This window comes from Heterodontus francisci, chromosome 26 (genome assembly GCF_036365525.1).
Source record: "Heterodontus francisci isolate sHetFra1 chromosome 26, sHetFra1.hap1, whole genome shotgun sequence".
Taxonomy (NCBI): domain Eukaryota; kingdom Metazoa; phylum Chordata; class Chondrichthyes; order Heterodontiformes; family Heterodontidae; genus Heterodontus; species Heterodontus francisci.
Window position 1 is genome coordinate 38,067,750 of NC_090396.1, and position 20,223 is coordinate 38,087,972.

Below are 20,223 nucleotides of genomic sequence, written 5' to 3' on the forward strand. Positions count from 1 at the left end.
TTTTGTTGTTCCTACGCTGGGTTATGCTACCATACAAGCAGATATAGGACAGGGTAAGTCAATAGACACACAGACCACCTACAGGAACATCTGATGCCACTGAACCTGAGAAGGTATCTGCGGAGCAGGCCAGAATTGACAGCTGGCAAAGAAAGCAAATGTAAACATCTGTGAAAACTGGCCAGGATAGCAGTTGATGGTAGTAAGACTGCTGCTGTGCAGAGAATTTATTTGGGGAACTCCATGAAGGGGGAAATAAAATGAGAGGAAGATGCAGATTGGTTTTCTGTTCAATTTATATTCATACTGAAAGGGAAGTATCATTCAAATTTGTGGTGAACCAACTTGTTTCCAACCCTATTGCAGTAAATGATTTATTATATCTGGCCTTTGTCTTTTGATATGGGTGACTGGTGTGCTTATTTTTATCAACTGCCAAATATTTCTCAACACTGGGGAGCAATGTATTTTACTTTGTCACCTGTTATTAGCATCAAGCATAACCAGAGAAACAGAGTAAACCTTCCATTAATCTGTTTAACTCTACCTTGTCCCATTTATAGGAGTAATTCATTACTACTGCAATGTGATTTGATTTTTCTATTTCTAATGCATGTCACCTTTGTATCAATTTGAGTATTTATGCTTTTCAATATTTTCATGATGTCAGAGTTTGACTTTTTTTTAAAATTAAGTTGTTGGCTCTTTTTTTCAGAATTCTTTTAGCTTCAAGTTAATCTCCGTAACCAAAGTAATAATTTATTAACTTATTTCAGCTCATGCCATATGTGTTTCATGTTTAAATTTTTTACGGATATCTGGGTTGTAAGAACAAATGTGTTTTACTTTCTTTGCAGGGATCACAACATGGTAATATAGAACACCACTTGTGCAAGTTGACCTATTTGCTATTAATGAGTGAATGGAGCAGTAAGTGTTGTGAAAGCACCTGTTCTCATATTATTTAAGTTATTTCATTGTGTCCGTCCCAAAGGTTTCTCCACAGTAATGGCCCAAGAGCCCATATCGCTCCTACTTTGTCAAGCATTCAATATAAAAGGCTGTTTGTTCTTTTCTTCCCATTTGACGGAGTCCAGCAGTTGTTAGTCTTACCTCTATCACATGAACAGCATAGTTAGGATATAGCAATAGGAGACCTGTGATCCCTTCTCCTTGATGATAACGTTGGAGTTTCTGGAACAAACTTTCGTAGTATCCTGCAGTATAACACAATGCGATCTGACGTTATTCATTTCCCAATCAGCGTCAAGGGAATTTTTTTCTTCCTATTTTTAAAAATTCCTCTCATAGAAACTGAATTACAGATATTGGCTATGGTGCAACAATCTTGTAAAATCACCCATCAAATAACCAGGAAATGCAATACATACCAATATCTAACTATTCTGACATAAATATTCATTTAATGAAAATATTTGCTCAGGCGTTGGTTCAGCCCCTGTTTCAATTGAAAAGTGTTTTGTTTACATAAATAGCTGAGACTGATGATATTTTAGAAAACTGACAGCCAATGCCACAGCTAATTTATTATTGAATTGAGAGATTGAAGGACTGATCAAAAAATGAATTAATTTGAAAAATGATTGAACAGATCTTTCCAATATCACCAGAACAACAACAACACATACTTATATAGCACCTTTTTAACACAGTGAAACATTCCACAACGCTTCACAGAGCGATTCTCAAAACAAAATTTGACACCAGGCCACATAAGGAGATATTAGGACAGATATGTTTTAAGGAACATCTTAAAACGGGAGAGGTAGATATATGGACAGGTTTAGGGAGGGAAGTCCAGAGCTTACCTGCTTTGATTTTAAATTTCCCATCCTTGTTTTCAAATTCTTCCATGGCATTTCCCTATCTCTGTAACCTCCAACAACCCTTTGAGAATTCTGAGTTCCTCAAACTCTGGTGCGCATGCATCTTCGACTTCTTTTGGCCCTGCCTTCAGCTGACTAGACCCTAAGCTCAAGCATTCCTTCCCTAACAATCACTGCCTCTATCTTGCTTTAGAACGCTCCTTGAAACCTATCTCTTTTGTCAAGCTATCCTACTGTCTCCTTCTTTGGCTCAGTGCCATTTTTGTTGGATTACGCTCCTGTGAAGCACTAGAGAAATGCAAGTTGTTGTTCTAAGTAGTTATAAGTAGTTTCTATCATATAGTTCAGTCAAACCTAATAATGTTTATAAATTCTTTAGAAAAATGTCAGATAAGAGCATTGTAAAAAGAATTGCCTACATTTTAGGCATTTTCAGGTTTATCCTAAGTTAGGACCTTACTTTCACTTGACCTCTTCCTTGGTGCACTTATCGCCTGAAGTGTGCAAGGATACAGGAGAGGGAGGGTAATGTTCTAATTCAGGGTTAACCTGAAAATTCTAGGGAATGTTTTGTTACCTATGCCTTTCAAAGAAAAATATTCCAGTTGAGTTTGTTGGGAGGGAATCTATTAATTGCACACTTTATCCTTGCACATTTTAACCTTATACAAGTTTTCATTTCATTTGAGAGTTCTGACTGCACGGATTGATTTCTTTGTAAATAATGAACTATCAGAGTTTGAGGGAAATGTTTTAATTTTAAAGACTGGCCTTCCTTCTAAAACCCTAGTCAGATGGCTAATCAGAAATCTAACTTCTGCGGGTTTGCAAATAAACCCATTAGCTGCAGCCATGCATAAATTTTCTGTACATTTCAATTTAATTTTGCCATTGAACAGCTAAAGCTGCTTATGTGCCAAGGTGTAGGTGACCTGCTTGAATAGTGTTTATATGGGCCAAAGTGATGTAAAGTGTTTGTTTATAGGGGTCCTGCCTTCATGGGAAAATAAAGTGTTTGGCAAACCCTTGACTGTTCAGAGGGAAAATAAATTGTGTTAGCTTTGCTACTCTGTCACAGTGTACAACTGACACAATTACATACCTTCACGTAGATCATTGCAAAATGTGTTGGCAAACAAATGAGAGAGGGTTTGTCATACTTTTCCATGAAGAAAACCAAGAAATTAATGTAACTTTTTCTAGCGTCCCCTCATTATTTTTCGAATGAGTTTAGATTTGCCAAAAGACAATGGCATCTACAGACTAAGGAACAGAAATGAGACAACTGAAGTAACAGGACTAAGAGTGGGAGGGGAAACAAAGACCAAGCTGGGAAAAAAGTGAGAAAATATAAATAAGAAGCAAAGAGAGTGTAGGAAAATGAACACAAAAAGGCTTAAATCGGAGTGTAGGTTCTGAATCTTATGTAGGCTTTCTGGTTTGTTCATTTAAAAAAAAAGATGCAAGATTGGCAACTGAGTTTGTATAGTTAGCTTGTAACTAAACTACAACCATTTGTTTTCGCACAGAGGGCAGTGAAGGGATGCACACACCAGCAGCCTGGTTTGAATGGCTCCCTGACTTTTCTTCAGTGCTTCTTTCCTGGATCAGGCACGAATTAGGTACAAACTGCACAGGAAGCATAGTCACGAGTCTGGCTCCCATCACTCTGTGGGCTAGTGCACAAGCCAACTAAAGTCTAGGAAAAGTATGCTGTCTAAATTATAGGATCCTGGACTGTATTTTCTTTCCTTGTGAATGCTAATTTGATATTTTTGATATTACTGGAGATACCAATTCTGAGCAAATGACACAAATTTTGTAAGCTTCTAAATCAATTACTTTTAGAATTGTAGCTGAGGTCTGAAAAGGCTCATTGCTCGGCTGCTTCTGTTTGAGTATCATGGAACTAATTACATGACATCACCAAATAGCAATGTGTCAGAGTCTGATGAAGATATGGTAGAAACATTCACAATTTTTTAGAATTCCCAGCTATAGAATTTGCTCATACATTAACATACATGAATTTTGCAAGATATAAACCTGGACAAAAATGTGTATACTCTCTAGTCTGCTTCACCGCCTAACTTTTTCTCCTTGTTTTCTTTCTATAGGAAAGGCAGTTACACTTGCATTACAAATGGCAGAGCTAATCTATCTATATTCCATGATCAATAGCATAGTTAAACTCTGTCACCAGACAAAGCAAGCCTAACTTTAGAGAGCAACTGAGAAGTGGTGAGAAGGAATAAAACCAAATGATCAGGAGTCAGATCTCAGAACTAGAAATGGGGACAATTTTAAATAGTTTTCATGAAATATTGGTTTCATAGGCTTGGCAGTCTTGTACCTAAAAGAAGTAACTATATTTTTGACAAACGTTGCAGTGAGAGTGGGGAACGGTGATGGAATTGTACCATTTGCAGTGGAGGAGAATTTAGTCTTGATCTTACATCAGGTATCAATTTCCACCACCATCCCCTGCTCCCATGCATCACAATAAATAGTGAAGTACATAAATGTTGAAAATATAGGATGCTTTTATACTGTAGCTATCAGTATGGTTGCTGTGTTGCAGCTTTCTTGGAGCATTTAAAACAACTCTTTAAGTTCAGAATGTCTGGAGGGTGCAAGGGATCCCACAGTACTTTTTAAACATTGTATGACACTGTACTCAAGTTATAGAGCATGCAGTACTGAACTCAAGCAGTGACTCTGCCTACTCCATGGTGTCTCAGTCTCCTTTGTTCCAGAGTCACATTGAACCTCTTTCTGAGGTTATGCTGTTACTTTGCTTTGTTAGGTAACTACACCCATAGAGAATGCTTATATTATGGTGTTAAGTGTTGGCTCAATGGAAACGTACTTGCATCTGAGTTAGAAGGTTGCAGATTCCAGTCCCATGCCAAAGACATGAGTAATGAATATTTTTCGCCCAATGTGCATAAGGATTACCTTACCAGAAAGCGATTAAAGCAAATAGCTTTAAAGCGGCAGTGCATAAATACTTGGAAAAGAAACATTTTAAAGTGTATGGGGAATGGGGTCAAATGTATAGTTCTTTCAAAACATGGCACAGACACAATAGGATGAATGGTATCCTATGCTGTAGTATTTAACAATTCTATAATTTTGGTGCATTTAGCCACTAAACCACTGGAGAGGTTTGGTATGATTTTTTTCCAGTTGTCTTAATAGGGTTGACTTGCTGCGTCACTTTGCATCCTCAAACTCTGATTATATTGCAGATTTGAAAGAGCTTATTGTGGAGGAGTGACCAGGTTCACTTTCCTGTTTTAACTGCAATCACTGCAATTTGCTTCAGAAATAACTGTATTGTTAGGAACACAATTATTCCTTATTTTAATCCTATAAAGTGGAACAAGGATAGCTCTGACAATAGGTCACAGACCTCAAACATTAACTGTTGCTGGAAATACTCAATAGGTCAGGCATTTTCTGATAGTAATTCAAATTTTCAGGATCCACAATATTTTGCCTTTGTGGAAGAAGGATCTGTTCAATGCCATATTTACAGGGGCTGATCTTCTTGGCTTCCCTACTCCCATATTCTCTCTTTGATATAGACTCCTTTTTTGTCTTGACATCCCATTGTGAAAAGTAAAGTATATTATGATCATCTATCAAAGAAATGTTGGCAGCTCACATTCCTTTTGTGTTTCATCTTCATCTGGTGACAATTACAGTAGATCATTTTGAAACTTGAGACTGGTTGCCATACCAGAGATGAGCAGGAAAGCATTCCTCTCTATGTCTAGACGGAATAGCACACAGCCATTACAGCAATGTTAACTTCCTTTATAATCATCCTCTCTTAAAAAGGCAAGGCTGCAGTAGTGATACCTTTTTTGAATCTTTCATGAAATTAAATGAAGGCAAACTTTATCATGACGGAAAATTGCTTTTTTTTAAACAGTAATAGGTGCAAAAATCCACCTGAAGTGGAAGAACAGTTTTAAAAATAAAATGGTAAATTTTGTTTAGGGTGTGTAAGGTTGGTGTTTAGGGATAAAACATTTTCCTCTTTGAGTACAGTTGGTGTCAGCAATAAACATTCCCATCTTTGATATGAATCAATTCAGATATAGAATAAAGCTGAAACAAAAACAAGAAATGCTGGAATCACTCAGCAGGTCTGGCAGCATCTGTGGAAAGAGAAGCAGAGTTAACGTTTCGGGTCAGTGACCCTTCTTCCGAAACGTTAACTCTGCTTCTCTTTCCACAGATGCTGCCAGACCTGCTGAGTGATTCCAGCATTTCTTGTTTTTGTTTCAGATTTCCAGCATCCGCAGTATTTTGCTTTTATTATAGAATAAAGCTGCTCCATTTACATTACTTAAATCCAACTTCAGGCCAGTATCCCATAGCACTCATGTGACATTTCCATTTTCCACACCGATGACTTTAATTATCAATTAGTTGGTAGTTTAATTTTCTCATTCTGCAGTCACCATCTAATAGAACAAAAGAACAAAGAAAATTACAGCACAGGAACAGGCCCTTCGGCCCTCCAAGCCTACGCCGATCCAGATCCTCTATCTAAATGGGATTGGGACTTCTCAGACTTGATATATTGAAGATTCTTGAAGTCATAAGAGAGTGGGGTCCCTTTCATCTGAAGTCTAAGCAGAATGTGAACCCAGGACCAAGCAACAAAATTATATTTTTTGAATTACATTTTGTACTGAATTCACTGCCAGTTGAAGCAGTCAGAATGTTACAGGAAAAAGGAAGAACTCTTGAGCTCAAATGGTATGGTGGTATCTTAGAAGTACGAAAGCAAACTAAACTGGTTCATCCATATAAAACTGGCTGCAATTTATGCTATGGGGGTAAAGAAAGGACTCACATTTATAAAGTGCCTAATCACATTCTTGAGACCAAAGTGCTTTTGAATCAATTGTTTATTTTTTGTAATTACTGTTATCGAGCCAAATGTAGCCACCAATTAATACACAACAAATTCCCACAAACTGCAATTGAGTAAATGACATGTTTTTGGTCATGGTGGATGAGGGAGGAATGTTGGTCAGGTCAGCATGAGAATTATTGACCCTTTTATGAGTAAAGAAAGGAAAGACTTGCATTTATATGGCATCTTTCATGACCTCAGGAGATCCCAAAGAGCTTTACAGCCAATTGAGTACTTTTGAAGCTGTAATGTAGGAAACACAACAGCCAAATTGCACACAGCAAAGGTCTGACAAATAGTAATATAGTTATGGCCAAATAACAACCTATTTTTAGTGATGATGTTTGAGGGATACATTTTGATTAGGACACTGGGGAGAGTTCCCCTGCTCTTCTAAATGTGCCATAGGATCCTTTATGTCCACATAAGAACCTTGTTTCAATGTCTAATCTGAAGGAGGACACCTCTGACAGTGTAGTACTCCCTCCATACTGCATTTAAGTAGTGCTATTGATCATTTACATCTACCTGAATTGAGTGGTCTGCTGGATCTGACTCACCATGAAAGTTGCAAACCTCTCACTGCAGGAAGCCATGCGCACATGTGCCTGAGAATGACAGCACTCCTGGCCTGGATGAACTCCTCCATCGTCCATGCTGGCTGCACATTGCCTCTGGCAGCTCTGTCAGGTATTACCCCACCTGTCACTGCAACTCCATCAGGTTTTGTGTGGCCAACACCAGAGGCCCATCATCAGCATGAACCTGGCCTCCCACAGTCCTCCAAATATCAGTGGCCTCAGCTGTCACAGCCTTCATCAGCTGCTCGGGCACTTCTGTGCTGTGCTCATCAGCTTGTGTGCCTGAGTCCAATTGTAAGCACATACCGGCTGACCTGAGTCTCTGCACTGGTGGAGGGTGCGGGGGAATGGTATGATGCTGCACCCTCTGAGGAATGCTCCTCCTCCTCAGAGGTGAACTGCAGTGCCCCGGTCTCAGGTTGACTGTCCTTGTGGTGTGGAAACTTGTATGAGAGAACACAGGCAGTTAGAGGTTAGACCTTCACTTCTTCTCCTCTGCAGCCTCCTCCTCCCAACTATGCCTGCAATGAATCTCCATTTGTCCAGTGGACACATAAGCTCAATGCCTCCTCACTCTCATGGACTGCAACTCCAGCCTTGCTATCCACAATTGCCCAGCCACCCTTGCTTCTGCCAGTTCGAGGGCCTCCTCCTCCTCCACTGCAAACATCCACGTTCTTGTGTTGGACACTCCACCACACTCTTGGTCCTCTCCATGGGGTGGGCAGATTTTTGCTATATGCAAACGGAGGGACACTGATTTTCCACACAAAGAGCAGCACAATACATGCTGTTGACATCCCTTTGACCCATACAGGGGCTCCCGGATGTCTCCTCCACATGTCTACTCTCAAGGGACTTGGAGGGGGTAAGCAAAGATAAATGGCTGGCTGTAGCCCAGATGCAGCAATGTATCATCAGATAGCTATTGCTAATACTCCCCACTACGAATGCCTGGCTGGTCACTCACCATGTGGCGATTCATCCTGCTTTGCCAGTTGCAAGTCCCAATGAGGAGATCAGTATATAGGACTCACCCTGGCAGAGTGCAGGAGGTCATTGAGACATTTGTAGCACTGCACTCAGGAGCAGGGGGTGACCCCAGGGCTGCTGACCTCCACTGCTATCTCTGTTCAGGCTTCCTTTGGTCAGGCAGGGAAGTCTCTTGCTGTCCCTTGAAGAGTAGCTTCTATCTTGCCTAGGCAGCACAGAGAAGAACATGCAGGACGACATCGCTAAACCATGGTGCCACCCGATGTCCCTCCATCATGTCTTGTGGGCCCTCCTGGCTGTCTCCAAGTCATATCAGCTGAGCAGCTGTCTTTGGTCTCAATTCAGCGATGCTCTGTCCTCTGGTCTCTCCTCTCAGCAGTGGTCCGCCCTCTGGTTGCAGAGGCCCACTTTGGAACAAATTCCCTTTTGAGGATTGCTGCTGTGCCTTTTGCAGCTTTCAAGACAGGACTGATTGCAGACCTGGCAGGCCTTTAAAAATGGCAGCAGCACCTGCTCCCAAATCAGCTGAAGTCAAGGTCAGTGCCTCGTGGTCAGCCCCAGAACATCATTCGATGGGCCATGCACCTCCAGGCTATTAACTGGCTGGCTGCTGCATGATCACAGTTGGCCAGCCACATTCCTTCTGTGCAGCGACAGTGTCCGTATTTGGGTCCGATGCTGTGATCCACGCCACGCGAATTAAATTCAGCCCTACACTTCCCCATAGGACACACTGTTGAAGACCTCCCAGAAATCAGTGAACTGACGAAAACTTGCACTATTAGTGTCACTGTTTAAAAACCCTCGACAAAGTTACACCTTATTCAATGGTGTCATAATTTACTGGTGTTATAATTACAACTTTACTAGTGCAGAAAAACTAACTTCATGTTTTTGCAATGTCAAATTACTCCATTATGTTTTTAAAAATCACATTAAAAATTTTTAAGAAGTTTGTTTATGGCATTGCAGCTTAATCACATTCCTATCATTTATTTCACTCTGTAAAATTTTAATTAAAAGTGAGAAATTCAGAGTGTTTTACTTCCTGGTTTGCTGTCTGTAAGAATCCTTCAATGTGATTCGTTGCTTACTCTGCTTCTTGACATGGCAATTGCTGGACACCTGGACATCCCCTTGATTTAGCGCCAGATTGAAACTGACGTTGGGAAAGGTAAAATCCATACCACTGAGTTCACTAGATCATTGTGGGCAGCTTTCTTTGAGGTAAGTGGCGAGTGCCATTGTTTTGTCTTTGGCTGCAAAATCTGGGCCATTGTTTACAGCAAGAAGATTAGTCATGTCACAAAGTGGGGAAAATGTTTCAATTCAAAGGGAGGTTAGACATACTGGTTTGCAACCTGATCTGTCTGATAGTGTAATGTAGCTGGTATTGTAAATCTTGCCATCCACCATATATTACTTTTATCTTATTACTTTCTATCAGGCCCAACCAGCAGCAGCACTGGCTTCTGCACCATCCTGCAGAATGGCTGTGGAAGGAGGGATACATTTTAATAGATGATTGTTAGTCGAATTCCCTGGACTGGAATTCCTCAGATTTGGGCCCGCATGGCGAAATGCAGCTGTTTGGAGGTAGTCCAATCCCAGTCTTCTTCTGGCCAGTGAGAACAGACATTAATCATGTATTCATGCAGTTGTAAACTGACTGTATCCTTGGATGATTAATTTGCATCTAGCCTTGTAACCATTGCCTGCACTTGTTAATTATACAGGCTGCTGTTGTGATTTATGAGGAAGTGTTTAAGAAAATTTAAAAAAATACAAAATCATTTGCGCTTGGGAAATTACCACTCATCCACGGGATAATATCGGAGGCCTTTTTGAACCATTTTAAGATCAAATGTTTTTTGGAGGGAGTTCCCGCTTTATTCTCTGTGGCTCGAATCCACGATAGTTTCTTTACTGTTGAAATCCTCCACCAATTCCGATGAGTTGGATTTCAGGTCATCTTGTACTTAATATGCTTCTGCACATGGAACATTTTACCTAGTCTTTTCTTTCAGTCATAGCCTTATCATTAACTCCCCCAACCATTCCTTTCGAGTCAGTTTCTTCCTCCTTTGAAATAAAGTGACTCTTACCTCCCAGGTCCCTTTTGTCAACCAGCTCGGGGGGAATTTTAGCCAGTAAGAATAGTCTGTGGAGAAGTGATTTCTAAAGGACGGTAGAAATGGTAAATTAGTACAAGCACCATTTTTAAAAACTTGTCATCCATTGCTTCCCCTATGTAAAATAAACTAACCGTTTCCTCTTTAGGATTTGTAATCATTCTCCTCTCCAGGAGACGGTGAAACATACTGGTCCTATCGTTCCCCAGCAAACTTTTTGAGCGTTTGTTCTTTCCACCACCTTCCCCCGTTGAAGCCATTTCCATTCCTTTCTTGGTTAACACACAAACCCCGGTCAAAATAAATCAGCCCCTATGCAGTACCTCGTATGCCCCCAGCCCTTCCTCGGTGAATGAAATCGATCAAGACCCAGTCGTTTTATATAAAAAGCTCAGCACAAACTGGGTTGGCTCACCAGAAATGAAACACAAAAACGCTTTCGTTTACACATAATGCTGGTGTCCAGGCAGTATAGCCTTGAGTTCAGCCTCCTGTTGCCTTTCATTCATTCACCTGTCAAGAGTTCTTCAACACCGCCCCACCCCCCCAACCCCCGCTCTGTTTTGGCATCCTGAATTTTCTGTTGATAGTTTGGCGAAGGAGACCGTTGCTTAGGCGACGGACTAACTTTTTTGTTTCTCCCACATCTGTGAGAAGCCCTTTTCCCGGCTGCATGAAAATCTCTCTGGCGAGAAGCGCCGTCTGTCAACAGCCACTGACAATATTGTCCACATGGAATCAATGCCCGTGCTTCGAAAAGTACTCTTTTTGTAACGATTCTGTCGAAGAGTATTGCTTCCTCCCACCCCCAGTACAAACCATCTCTGATCCCTTGTATTTAGATGATTTATCTTTTGTAAGTATCAGATAATTTTGGATGAACGCTCAGACTTTGCAATTTAGGTTTTCAGGAGTTTCGGAACAGTGGCCTCTTTACAGACAATGTTTATATTTGTTTTTTTTTTGCCTGAAATTCTGCCCTGTACAGATAAATCACGACATAAAATATCTGGAACGAATCAATAAATAGTCCCTCTTTTTCAAACCGAAAGACGGGAGAAGCCCTGTTGTGTTCTGTTTATTTGATTCAATAATGGGAATGTTTGCAGGAAGGGCTGTGCTGTTTGCGTCCACCCTATTCACAGTCAATTCTGGATAAATGAAGTGGGAAGGGGGTGGGTCAGAAAGATGCAAGACCAGGAGTCAGCCGATCCAGGGGACAGCTCGTTAATTCGTGGCACAGTTCTGAACTTTGGTCTTGACATCATGCACAGCTAGCCCCTCCTTTAGGGCAGCTAAAACTTGGAATTTCACGTTTGTCCTAAAACAGGATCAAATGTGCAGAAAACAGAAGCATTGCCGAGAATATAAAGTTCAGGATATTTGGATGGTGCAGGTTGCTACATTTTATTTTTGAATGTTGAGTACATTTGGAGAATTTGAGTTTTGTAAATATTTAGTGGTGTTTAGTCCGGCCTGTTGTAAAAGCCACTTAGATATGAACAAGCTAATGTGTATGTTTTTATCATTTAATTCAAATTTCATCGGTTCATGATTGAGAATTCGCCCTCTGTAAAGTGAACTAGTGAATATGGGTCCCGAGTCCTCATGCAAGCGGGATTAATTTCAATGCTGCATTCGAAGTGAAACTGATTGATTTTAGTGAGGTGACTAAAAGGCAAAAGAATTTTCCATTTAGTAAAAATAATGGAGTGATTCCACTAGAAATAGACACACTGATAGGTGCGACAACGTTTATTGATTTTGGGCGTGACGGTGAATGACAAATGTACAAACCTTTCTCTCTTCTCTTTGCTTCGCTTGCAGAGACATTAACATGGTCACTCGGTCTTCATACGTAAAATCGTCGATTTCAAACCGGATACTTTGTATCCGCTGCTTAGTTTTCGACGCCATGATTGACAGTGTTTGCCTCTGTTACCTGGCAACTGTGCATGTAGCAAACAAGAAGTGCCAGTCTACAATGTCCAGTTGAGCTTTTTAAAGGGAAGCATATATATTACCACACGCAAAATTTTAGTATCCAAGTTTTGAAGCATAGATTCCTTTTATATGCATGCAGGTATGTTATCTCCCCTTCCCAATTTTCAACTCTTCTGAAGGCAGTAAGAGACCACCAGCATCAGCAATTCTCTGGGGCCTGATTCAGATGAGCGCTCATCCCGTAAGCCAAGAGATGAGCATTGGCAGACTAACAACTAACCAATCATTTTTTTTTTTAATTCCTTAATGGGATATGGGCGTCGCTGATAAGACCAGCATTTATTGCCCACCCCTGATTGCCCTTGAAAAGGTGGTGGTGAGCTGTCCATGTGGGGAAGGTACACCCACAGTGCTATTGGGGAGGGAGTTCCAGGATTTTGGCCCAGTAACAGTGAAGGAACTGTGATACAGTTCCAAGCCAATGGCTTGGAGGGGAAATTGCAGGTGGTGGTGTTCCCATACAACTGCTGCCCCTGTCTTTCCAGGTGGTAGAGTTCGTGGGTTTGGAAGGTGCTACCTAAGGAATCAAAACAGAACCCCCTTTGTGTAGTCAGTGGGCGTGCACACACAGTTTGTCCAGGAGCAGTTACTGGATAGAGATCAGGATTAATTCCCACGGTGGGTGTTTTCCTTCCACTCTCTCGTTTGGAAACAGTGGGCCCGATTTTAACTCCGTGCAAGTGGATGAATGAGTTAAAATCTTGCCCAATATCGACACTAATTGTAATATCCCTCTGATACCTTCACTGAGTTAAATAATTCAGCACTGACTAGGAATTATACCTCACATTTTCCGAGGTGTTGGCCTTAGCTCGGTGGCAGCACTCTCACCTTGCATATGAAAGTTGTGGGTTAAACTACACTTAGAGACTTAATCAGGTAAATGTAAGCCCAGTAATGGGACCACTGCACTGCTGGAGGTCTCGTCTTTCAATAGTTTGCTAAACCAAAATCCTGTCTGCCCTCAGCAGCTAACAAAGAAGATCGCAGGGCATGGTTTGAAAAGTAGGTGAGTTCTCCTGGTGCCCAGGTCAACATTTAACCCTCAGCCAAAGTCACCAGAACAGATTGACCTGGAGTTTGCGTGAGCTCTCACTGCTGACGGCAAAGTAAGACTCATTGAGCAATCTCTCTGATGAGAATTTCACCTCTATCGATGTCCAAACAGCCAATCACATCAAAGGATTTTCACAGACGACCCCCCCCCTCCCCCCGCAAACCACGAAACAGGAAACAAAACGCACTGAAATAAAATCGCTTCTAAAATTTTTTTACATAGAGCAAATTAAAGATTTGGGACATACACATGGATGAAGGTAGACGGTAAATATTCTGAAAAAACATTTTAAAAAATATTCTAAAAATTCACCTAATTAATCATTTAACAGCACTCCATGATTATAAAATTCTTTTATCAGGGCCAGTTCTGTTGTTCATCAAATTTTATAAATCACATCGCTGTTGAAACCCCTTTAAAATTAACAACTTCATTTTTATAAGGCGATGGCGGGAAGGGAAAGTTGAAATTCTCACTGATTTCAGTGATAGCTGGCTCTAGGGAGAGGGGGATGGTGACCACAGTGCAGCCTGTGTTGGAGCCCTGACTGACAAACCACAGCTCCCGGATTTCCATGTCAATCTGCGCATGCCCAATATCTTGAAGTTGCAGTTGGTTTCAGAGGGGTAATGATGACAAACCCGTCAATCCCCACCCCGCACACATTATCTGGCCATTTCTTTCACTCTGTTTGTGAGGCCTCACTGTGTCCAAATTAGTTGCCATGTTTCCCCACATTACTGCACTTCAAAAACAAAAAGTACTTAATCGGCTATGAAATGCTTTGTGGTGTCCTGAGATGATGAAAGACAGCAACAAATTATATATTTATAATGCCTTAATAGAACTAAATGTCCTAAGGTGCTTCAAAGGAGTATTATAAAGCAAAATATGACACCAAGACACATAAGGAGATATTAGATCAGATGACCAAAAGATTGGTCAAAGAGGTAGATTATTAGGAGTGCCTTAAAAGAGGAAAGCAAGGTAGAGAGGTATAGGGAGGTAGGGGCCTGCTACCCGATCCGAACCCGATGGAACCCGACAGCATGTGTCGGGTTTGGGTCGGGTTGGGCCCATCTTCATGGTCCGGCTGTCGGGCTCGGGTCAGTTCGGGCCGAGTCCAGCTCGAGCTGGGTCGGGTCGGGCCAGACGCACACAGTAAGTGCTCTGCCGGTAAGTATTAAAAATAAAAAAACTTACCTGAGCTGGGAGTTGCGACGAAACTGAGTCCGCGCAGTGAGCGAGTCACGGCACTATGACGTCATCACGCATGCGCTGCAGGTTCGGTGTCAGGAAGGTAAGTAAACGGATGGTCGGGGCGGGTTCGGGTCGGGTTGGGCTCGAGTCCACTGTGGTTCGTTCGGGTTTTTTCCCGACCTGAGCAGGCCTCTATAGGGAGGGTATTCAAGAGCTTAGGGCCGAGGCAACTGAAGGCACAGCAACCAATGATGGAGTGATTAAAATTGGGCACGCCGAAGAGGCCAGAATTAGAGGAGCAAAGATATCTTGGAGGGTTGTTGGGCTGGAGGAGATTACAGAGATAGGGTAGGGAGAGGCCATGGAGGGAGGTTAAACAAGGTTGAAAATTTTTAAATCAAGATGCTGCTTGATTGGGAGCCAATGTAGGTCAACGAGCACAAGGGTGATAGGGGAACAGGACTTGGTGAGAGGTAAGAAATGGACAGCAGAATTTTGGATGACCAGGTTTGTATGAAAGACCCAGCTAGGAGTGCATTGGAATAGTCAAGTCTAGAGATAACAAAGGCATGAATGAGAGTTTCAGCTGCCGATGAGCTATGACGGGGTGAAGTCAGGCGATGTTACGGAGGTGGAAGGAGGCGGTCTTAATAATAGTGCAAATATGAGGTCAGAAGCTCATATTGGGGTCAAATGTAACACCAAGTTTACGAACTGACTGGCTTAGTCTCAGAACTTTGCCAGGGCAAAGAATGGAGTTGGTAGCTAGGGAACAGAGTTTGGACTGGAGACCGAAAACAATGGCTGCAGTCTTCTCAATATTTAGTTGGAGGAAATATCTGCTCATCCACTACTGGATGTTGGATAAGCAGTCTGATAATTTAGCAATAGGGGAGGAGTTGCGAGAGGTGGTGGTGAAGTAGAGCTGGGTCACTATATATTGTAAGTGTTTTCTTTTCAGTTTACACAACTCAGTACCACACTGTACAGTACATGTTGAGATATATGGGAAGCATTTATTATTTCCATTAGAGGGATAGACAAACAAGTGTGGGTATGAGATTCAGATGAGGAATTTGGTCATAATGACAGGATGATCTTGAGGTGGATTTAACGGACGAAAAACAAATCTTGGTGGGTGCCCTAGAGTTCAGAGGACAGAATCAGTGCCAACATGGAGCTTACTGATGATCATAAACACCACTCTAATTGCAAAAAAGGGAGAAAATGCAGATCTATGTATATTTATTAATACAGATGCTTACCCAAGATGTTGATATATGCCAAAAATGCATTTAAGGTGTGGGAAAATGACAAAATATAACTGGCTGAAAGATAATTAAACAAACTTATATTAATTAGTTCCTTGCCCCCACCATGAGCAACTTGAAAATTTAACCCATCCAGTTCCCTGACTTTTTGGGGAACAATGTAATAGTTTTGTAATGTGATGGAAATCACACCTGTCAAATGGAAGCATATTATTTTTTTCATTTGGGACACTGCTTGAATCTTTTTACTGAACAATGCAAATAATTTTTTTTTAAAAAGCAGAACTGAACAGCTGAAAATATGGTTGCACATTTGCATTCTGAGAAGACAAGGGCTAGCTGAGAGACAGATGAATAGAGAGACAATGAGGATGCTCCTTGATTCAATTAGCAAGATTGGTTTTGACAATAGTGGTGATTGGCACCCTTTGATTTTGTAGGAGCTAAACCATCCACTGCCCCACCAACCGAGTATGTCTGAAAGACTTTGAAATCCAGCAACCCTCCAAGAAGCTGCTGTTTCAAACAAAGAAATGGTCACATGACCTACCTGCTGGTCAGACAGGGCTTTTGAATTGTGCCTCACAGAAAGGAAAGAGATTGCAATTCTGAACTTCATGAAGAAGACATCTCTCTCTGTCTTTCTCTCCAGCAAAGTCCCAGGAAAACCACAGTGGCAGCTTCTACGCTTCAAGACTACAGACAAAGCCTCTCTTCGGCCTCCTGATACCAGAGAAGCAAGCCTGAAATTTTGCACATGATCCCAGCAAGGACTCCAAGACCTTAACTTCAACTGAGGATATTAAGAACCGTATCTGTGTTCCATTTATTACAAACTCTACTTCAACCCTCCCTAATTCTTTTTTCCCCACTGTATCTATTTGTGTGTGTCTGTGTATGTGTGCTTCTTGTGTGCGTGTGAGCATGGACACGTCGCGTTTTTAATAATTTTAACTGGGTTAGAGTTGTTACAACCAGGTGAGGAAGAGGTCTAGGGTTCCCTTTCAGCTTTCACCTGGTCTTACTGTTATGGTTTAATATTAAACACATTGTGTTTTTAGCTCCCCCTTAGTGAATCCTTGTTCTTAATGTCCTTGGTATAATGTCCTCAATTGAAGTTAAGGTCTTGGAGTCCTCGCTGGGGCATGTGCAGAATTTCAGGCTTGCTTCTCTGGTACCAGGAGGCCGAAGAGAGGCTTTGTCTGTAGTCTTGAAGCGTAGAAGCTGCCACTGTGGTTTTCCTGGGACTTTGCTGGGGAGAGAGACAGCTTTCCAATTATAAGGCAAAACCGGCACAAACAGGCTTTCTTAGGTTTAAAGAAGAGCCATTGAAATGTATTAAATTTAAACTGTAATTTGGTTAACGCCTACCGATACATGATGCGCCCCACACTAGCATGCATTGGCGATACACACATGCAAACAGAGACAGAAAAGAGCAGAAGAAAAATGAAGTGGAAACGTTTAAGGCAATATCTGAAGAGTTGTAATTACGGTTCTTTGAGCTCACTGTAGAGTCATTGATTGTAGTAGATCTTGCTTTTCATTGGGGCCTAGTATTCTTAAACCTTGTTTGCTGTAGGAGACTTTTCTCTCTTGGGGTTCATGTGTCTTCAGTGGATTCAGAGGCTTGTGAGAAAGAGATGGGAGCAGACAGGAGAGAAATAGTCTCAGTCCAGGCTTTCTTCCCAAACTGTTTCTACAAATTCAAAAAACTCAGATTGCCCAACAGGTTAGTCACGTGACTAGTTGGTTTGATCATGTCCGTTTGTGTGTTCGGCCATCATAGCAGTCAACCTGGAATGCGAGCTCCCCCACCTTCAACATCTGGTGATCAAAAGTCCATTGTGGGTTGAATGTCAGGGAATGGTTGCTTTGGCCTTCCAAACACCAAAGTTAATCTGCAAATGTCTTTTCCGGCCACAGCTGATCTGTTCAACAAGTCCTCCCCTCACTCCAGTAACAGTTTAAAATCAATGATCATGACCAAATTAATGTGCCTCATTCTTGGCAGGTGGGGGCCTAGCATGACAGAGTAATAAGGTTAATAAACTTACATCTTTCTTGTTTAAACCTGAGAAAACTTGTCTGATTGGTTCATTTGCCATTGTAATTGGAGTAGTGAGTGAGGGCTCACTGAGGTGGTAAACTGAAATCACTGTGTTTTAAAAGATAAAACCTGTTCTGGTCAAACCCGAGAAGGGGTGAGAGGGGAGCCTGAGATCCCTTCCTAACCTGGTCATTACAGTAGGAAGAAACATTTAGAGAATGCCCACACCAGACGTCCATGAGGAGAAAGGTACTTTTCTCCATTCAAACAAACAGAAAAGTTACATTTGACTTTCCAATGTTTTTAATAGTTACTGGACTATTTATGAAGGATGTTTCATTTACTGTGGTCTTTACCATCCTCAAGGGGTTTATTTTGCCTGTAAATGCCTTTACATGTTTCAGAACTCATGAGATTTTACTGCAAAATATTTTTTCATGATCAGTAATGTTTTCCCAAAGGGTATATTCCAGAGAGGAAATGACAGAGACAAGAACAATAGTTACAATGGCTATTTTCTGTTTTCTTCTACGGAATATGAGGTACGCTAAGGGCTAGCATTAAATTACAAATAGATTACCAGATCTTGCTGTGCTATTGGCGATGACTGTAAGCTGTTACATTGAAGTACACAAATGTTACAGGCTACTAACCGAAAATGCTTAATACCTTCAAAATATCTAGGTTAAGTTTCTGACATGTTCAGGAAAAGAAAAAATTCAGGGCAACAGTTTGCTTTGCAGCAGCTCATGAAGAAGGTTTGAAGTTAAGAAAGATTCCAGAATTTCAATACGGCAATCTCATAAATAGGGCCCGAGCCATTTGCTCACCATGCAAGCTTGACACTGAAATAGGGCCCATCAAAGCTAACCTGCGGGATAATGGTTACCCTGATCAGATTATTGCTCATTGTGTATCATGCATACTCATGATTAGGCGCTAAGGCCACCATTTTCAGACCTGAAAAGTGCCCAGTCTACCTCAAATTACCCTAGAAGGATAAGGTAGCTCAAAAGAATGAGCAACAGGTGAAGCTAGCTGTTGCATGTTGCTACTAAGCAGTAACAACACAAGTGGTATTTTGCACTAACAGGATGCTGCAGTCAAGCCAAAAAGACGTTGTGCCTACCACACAAGAGTAATGTGGTATAAGAATTTCAGTGCCGGTGTGATGCCAGGTACATAGGCTGTACGTCCCAATGACTGGCGGATCATATCAAACAGCACATCCTTTCGGTTGTTCGCAATATGTACTCAACCAGCCAGTTCTTGCAAAACTCAGAACATGATGTCTAATGTTAGATGTGATTCCACGATTGGACAGCACTTGCTGAATAATCCCAAGTATACTAAGAATTACACTAACAACCAATTTAAGATCATCTGTTGGGCTCACAAGTGGCTCACTTACGCTTGCTAGAAGCTACATATATTCATATGCAGGGACCTGTCCTCTGCAGGCAAAAGGAACATGTTCGTGCTTTTTTAAATTAAACAAAAGCATGGGGGACATCCGTTCCCTGGTGCATTCTCCATGGCAATGCCTCAATCAAGCAGCACCCCTTTTCTCATGCAGTACAAATTGTTGCTCCCTTTGAAATTTGGCATTCTTCCATCTGTCCTGATGAGTGCAAGACGAAAAACTTTGACAGCATACCTCTGTTTTTCAGCAATACTCAAGTCCACACTACCAAATGACAATTTCAATCCCTGATGAGAAAAATATCTTGGATATCCTACTTGATTGCAATAACCAATTCTGAATGTAGGCCTTTAGCAGAGATTCAGAAAATGCAAAAAATCTGAATTAAAAAAATCAAGACTTTGAAATGTACTGGAAATCACCACCAAGCTGTCAATTTATATTTCTGGCTTTCACTTTCTATTATTTTGTGTATTAAAGTGTCAAATTAAAGCTTTCAACCCAAATGTCCTCTGCAAAGTCAGGATATCTCTTCAGTGCATCTGCTCTTCAATAAAAAGATTTGCTGATCTTATTGAAATCGCCTTGGCAGACATTTCCTGTTTCTTTTTCAAGTCTTATTAAATTATCGACTGATGTTTACCAGAGACTTAAAAATGGGAAGTGTTGCCAAGTTAGATGCTGTAATAGCTGTGATTATAAGCTTGATGAAATAAAAAAGTTGCTATT

At 41.3% G+C, this 20,223-nt stretch overlaps 2 protein-coding genes across 7 annotated transcripts in view; one reads left to right on the forward strand and one right to left on the reverse strand.

The window, feature by feature from the left end:
• The window catches only part of tex47 (testis expressed 47), a 49,449-nt gene extending 36,847 nt beyond the window's left edge, over positions 1-12,602 (reverse strand). For 2 of the 5 annotated variants that reach the window (XM_068058040.1, XM_068058038.1), the window contains exons 1-3: positions 10,624-10,892; positions 10,463-10,535; positions 1,114-1,217 (exon numbers count right to left, since the gene is read on the reverse strand). In XM_068058040.1, the coding sequence (XP_067914141.1) occupies positions 1,114-1,217; positions 10,463-10,535; positions 10,624-10,755 (309 nt within the window). In that variant the 5' untranslated portion in view covers positions 10,756-10,892. The other 3 variants (XM_068058036.1, XM_068058039.1, XM_068058035.1) reach the window with 3 other exon arrangements.
• The window catches only part of arhgap44a (Rho GTPase activating protein 44a), a 479,646-nt gene that overhangs the window by 410,024 nt on the left and 49,399 nt on the right, over positions 1-20,223 (forward strand). The gene's annotated exons all lie outside the window — the stretch shown is intronic.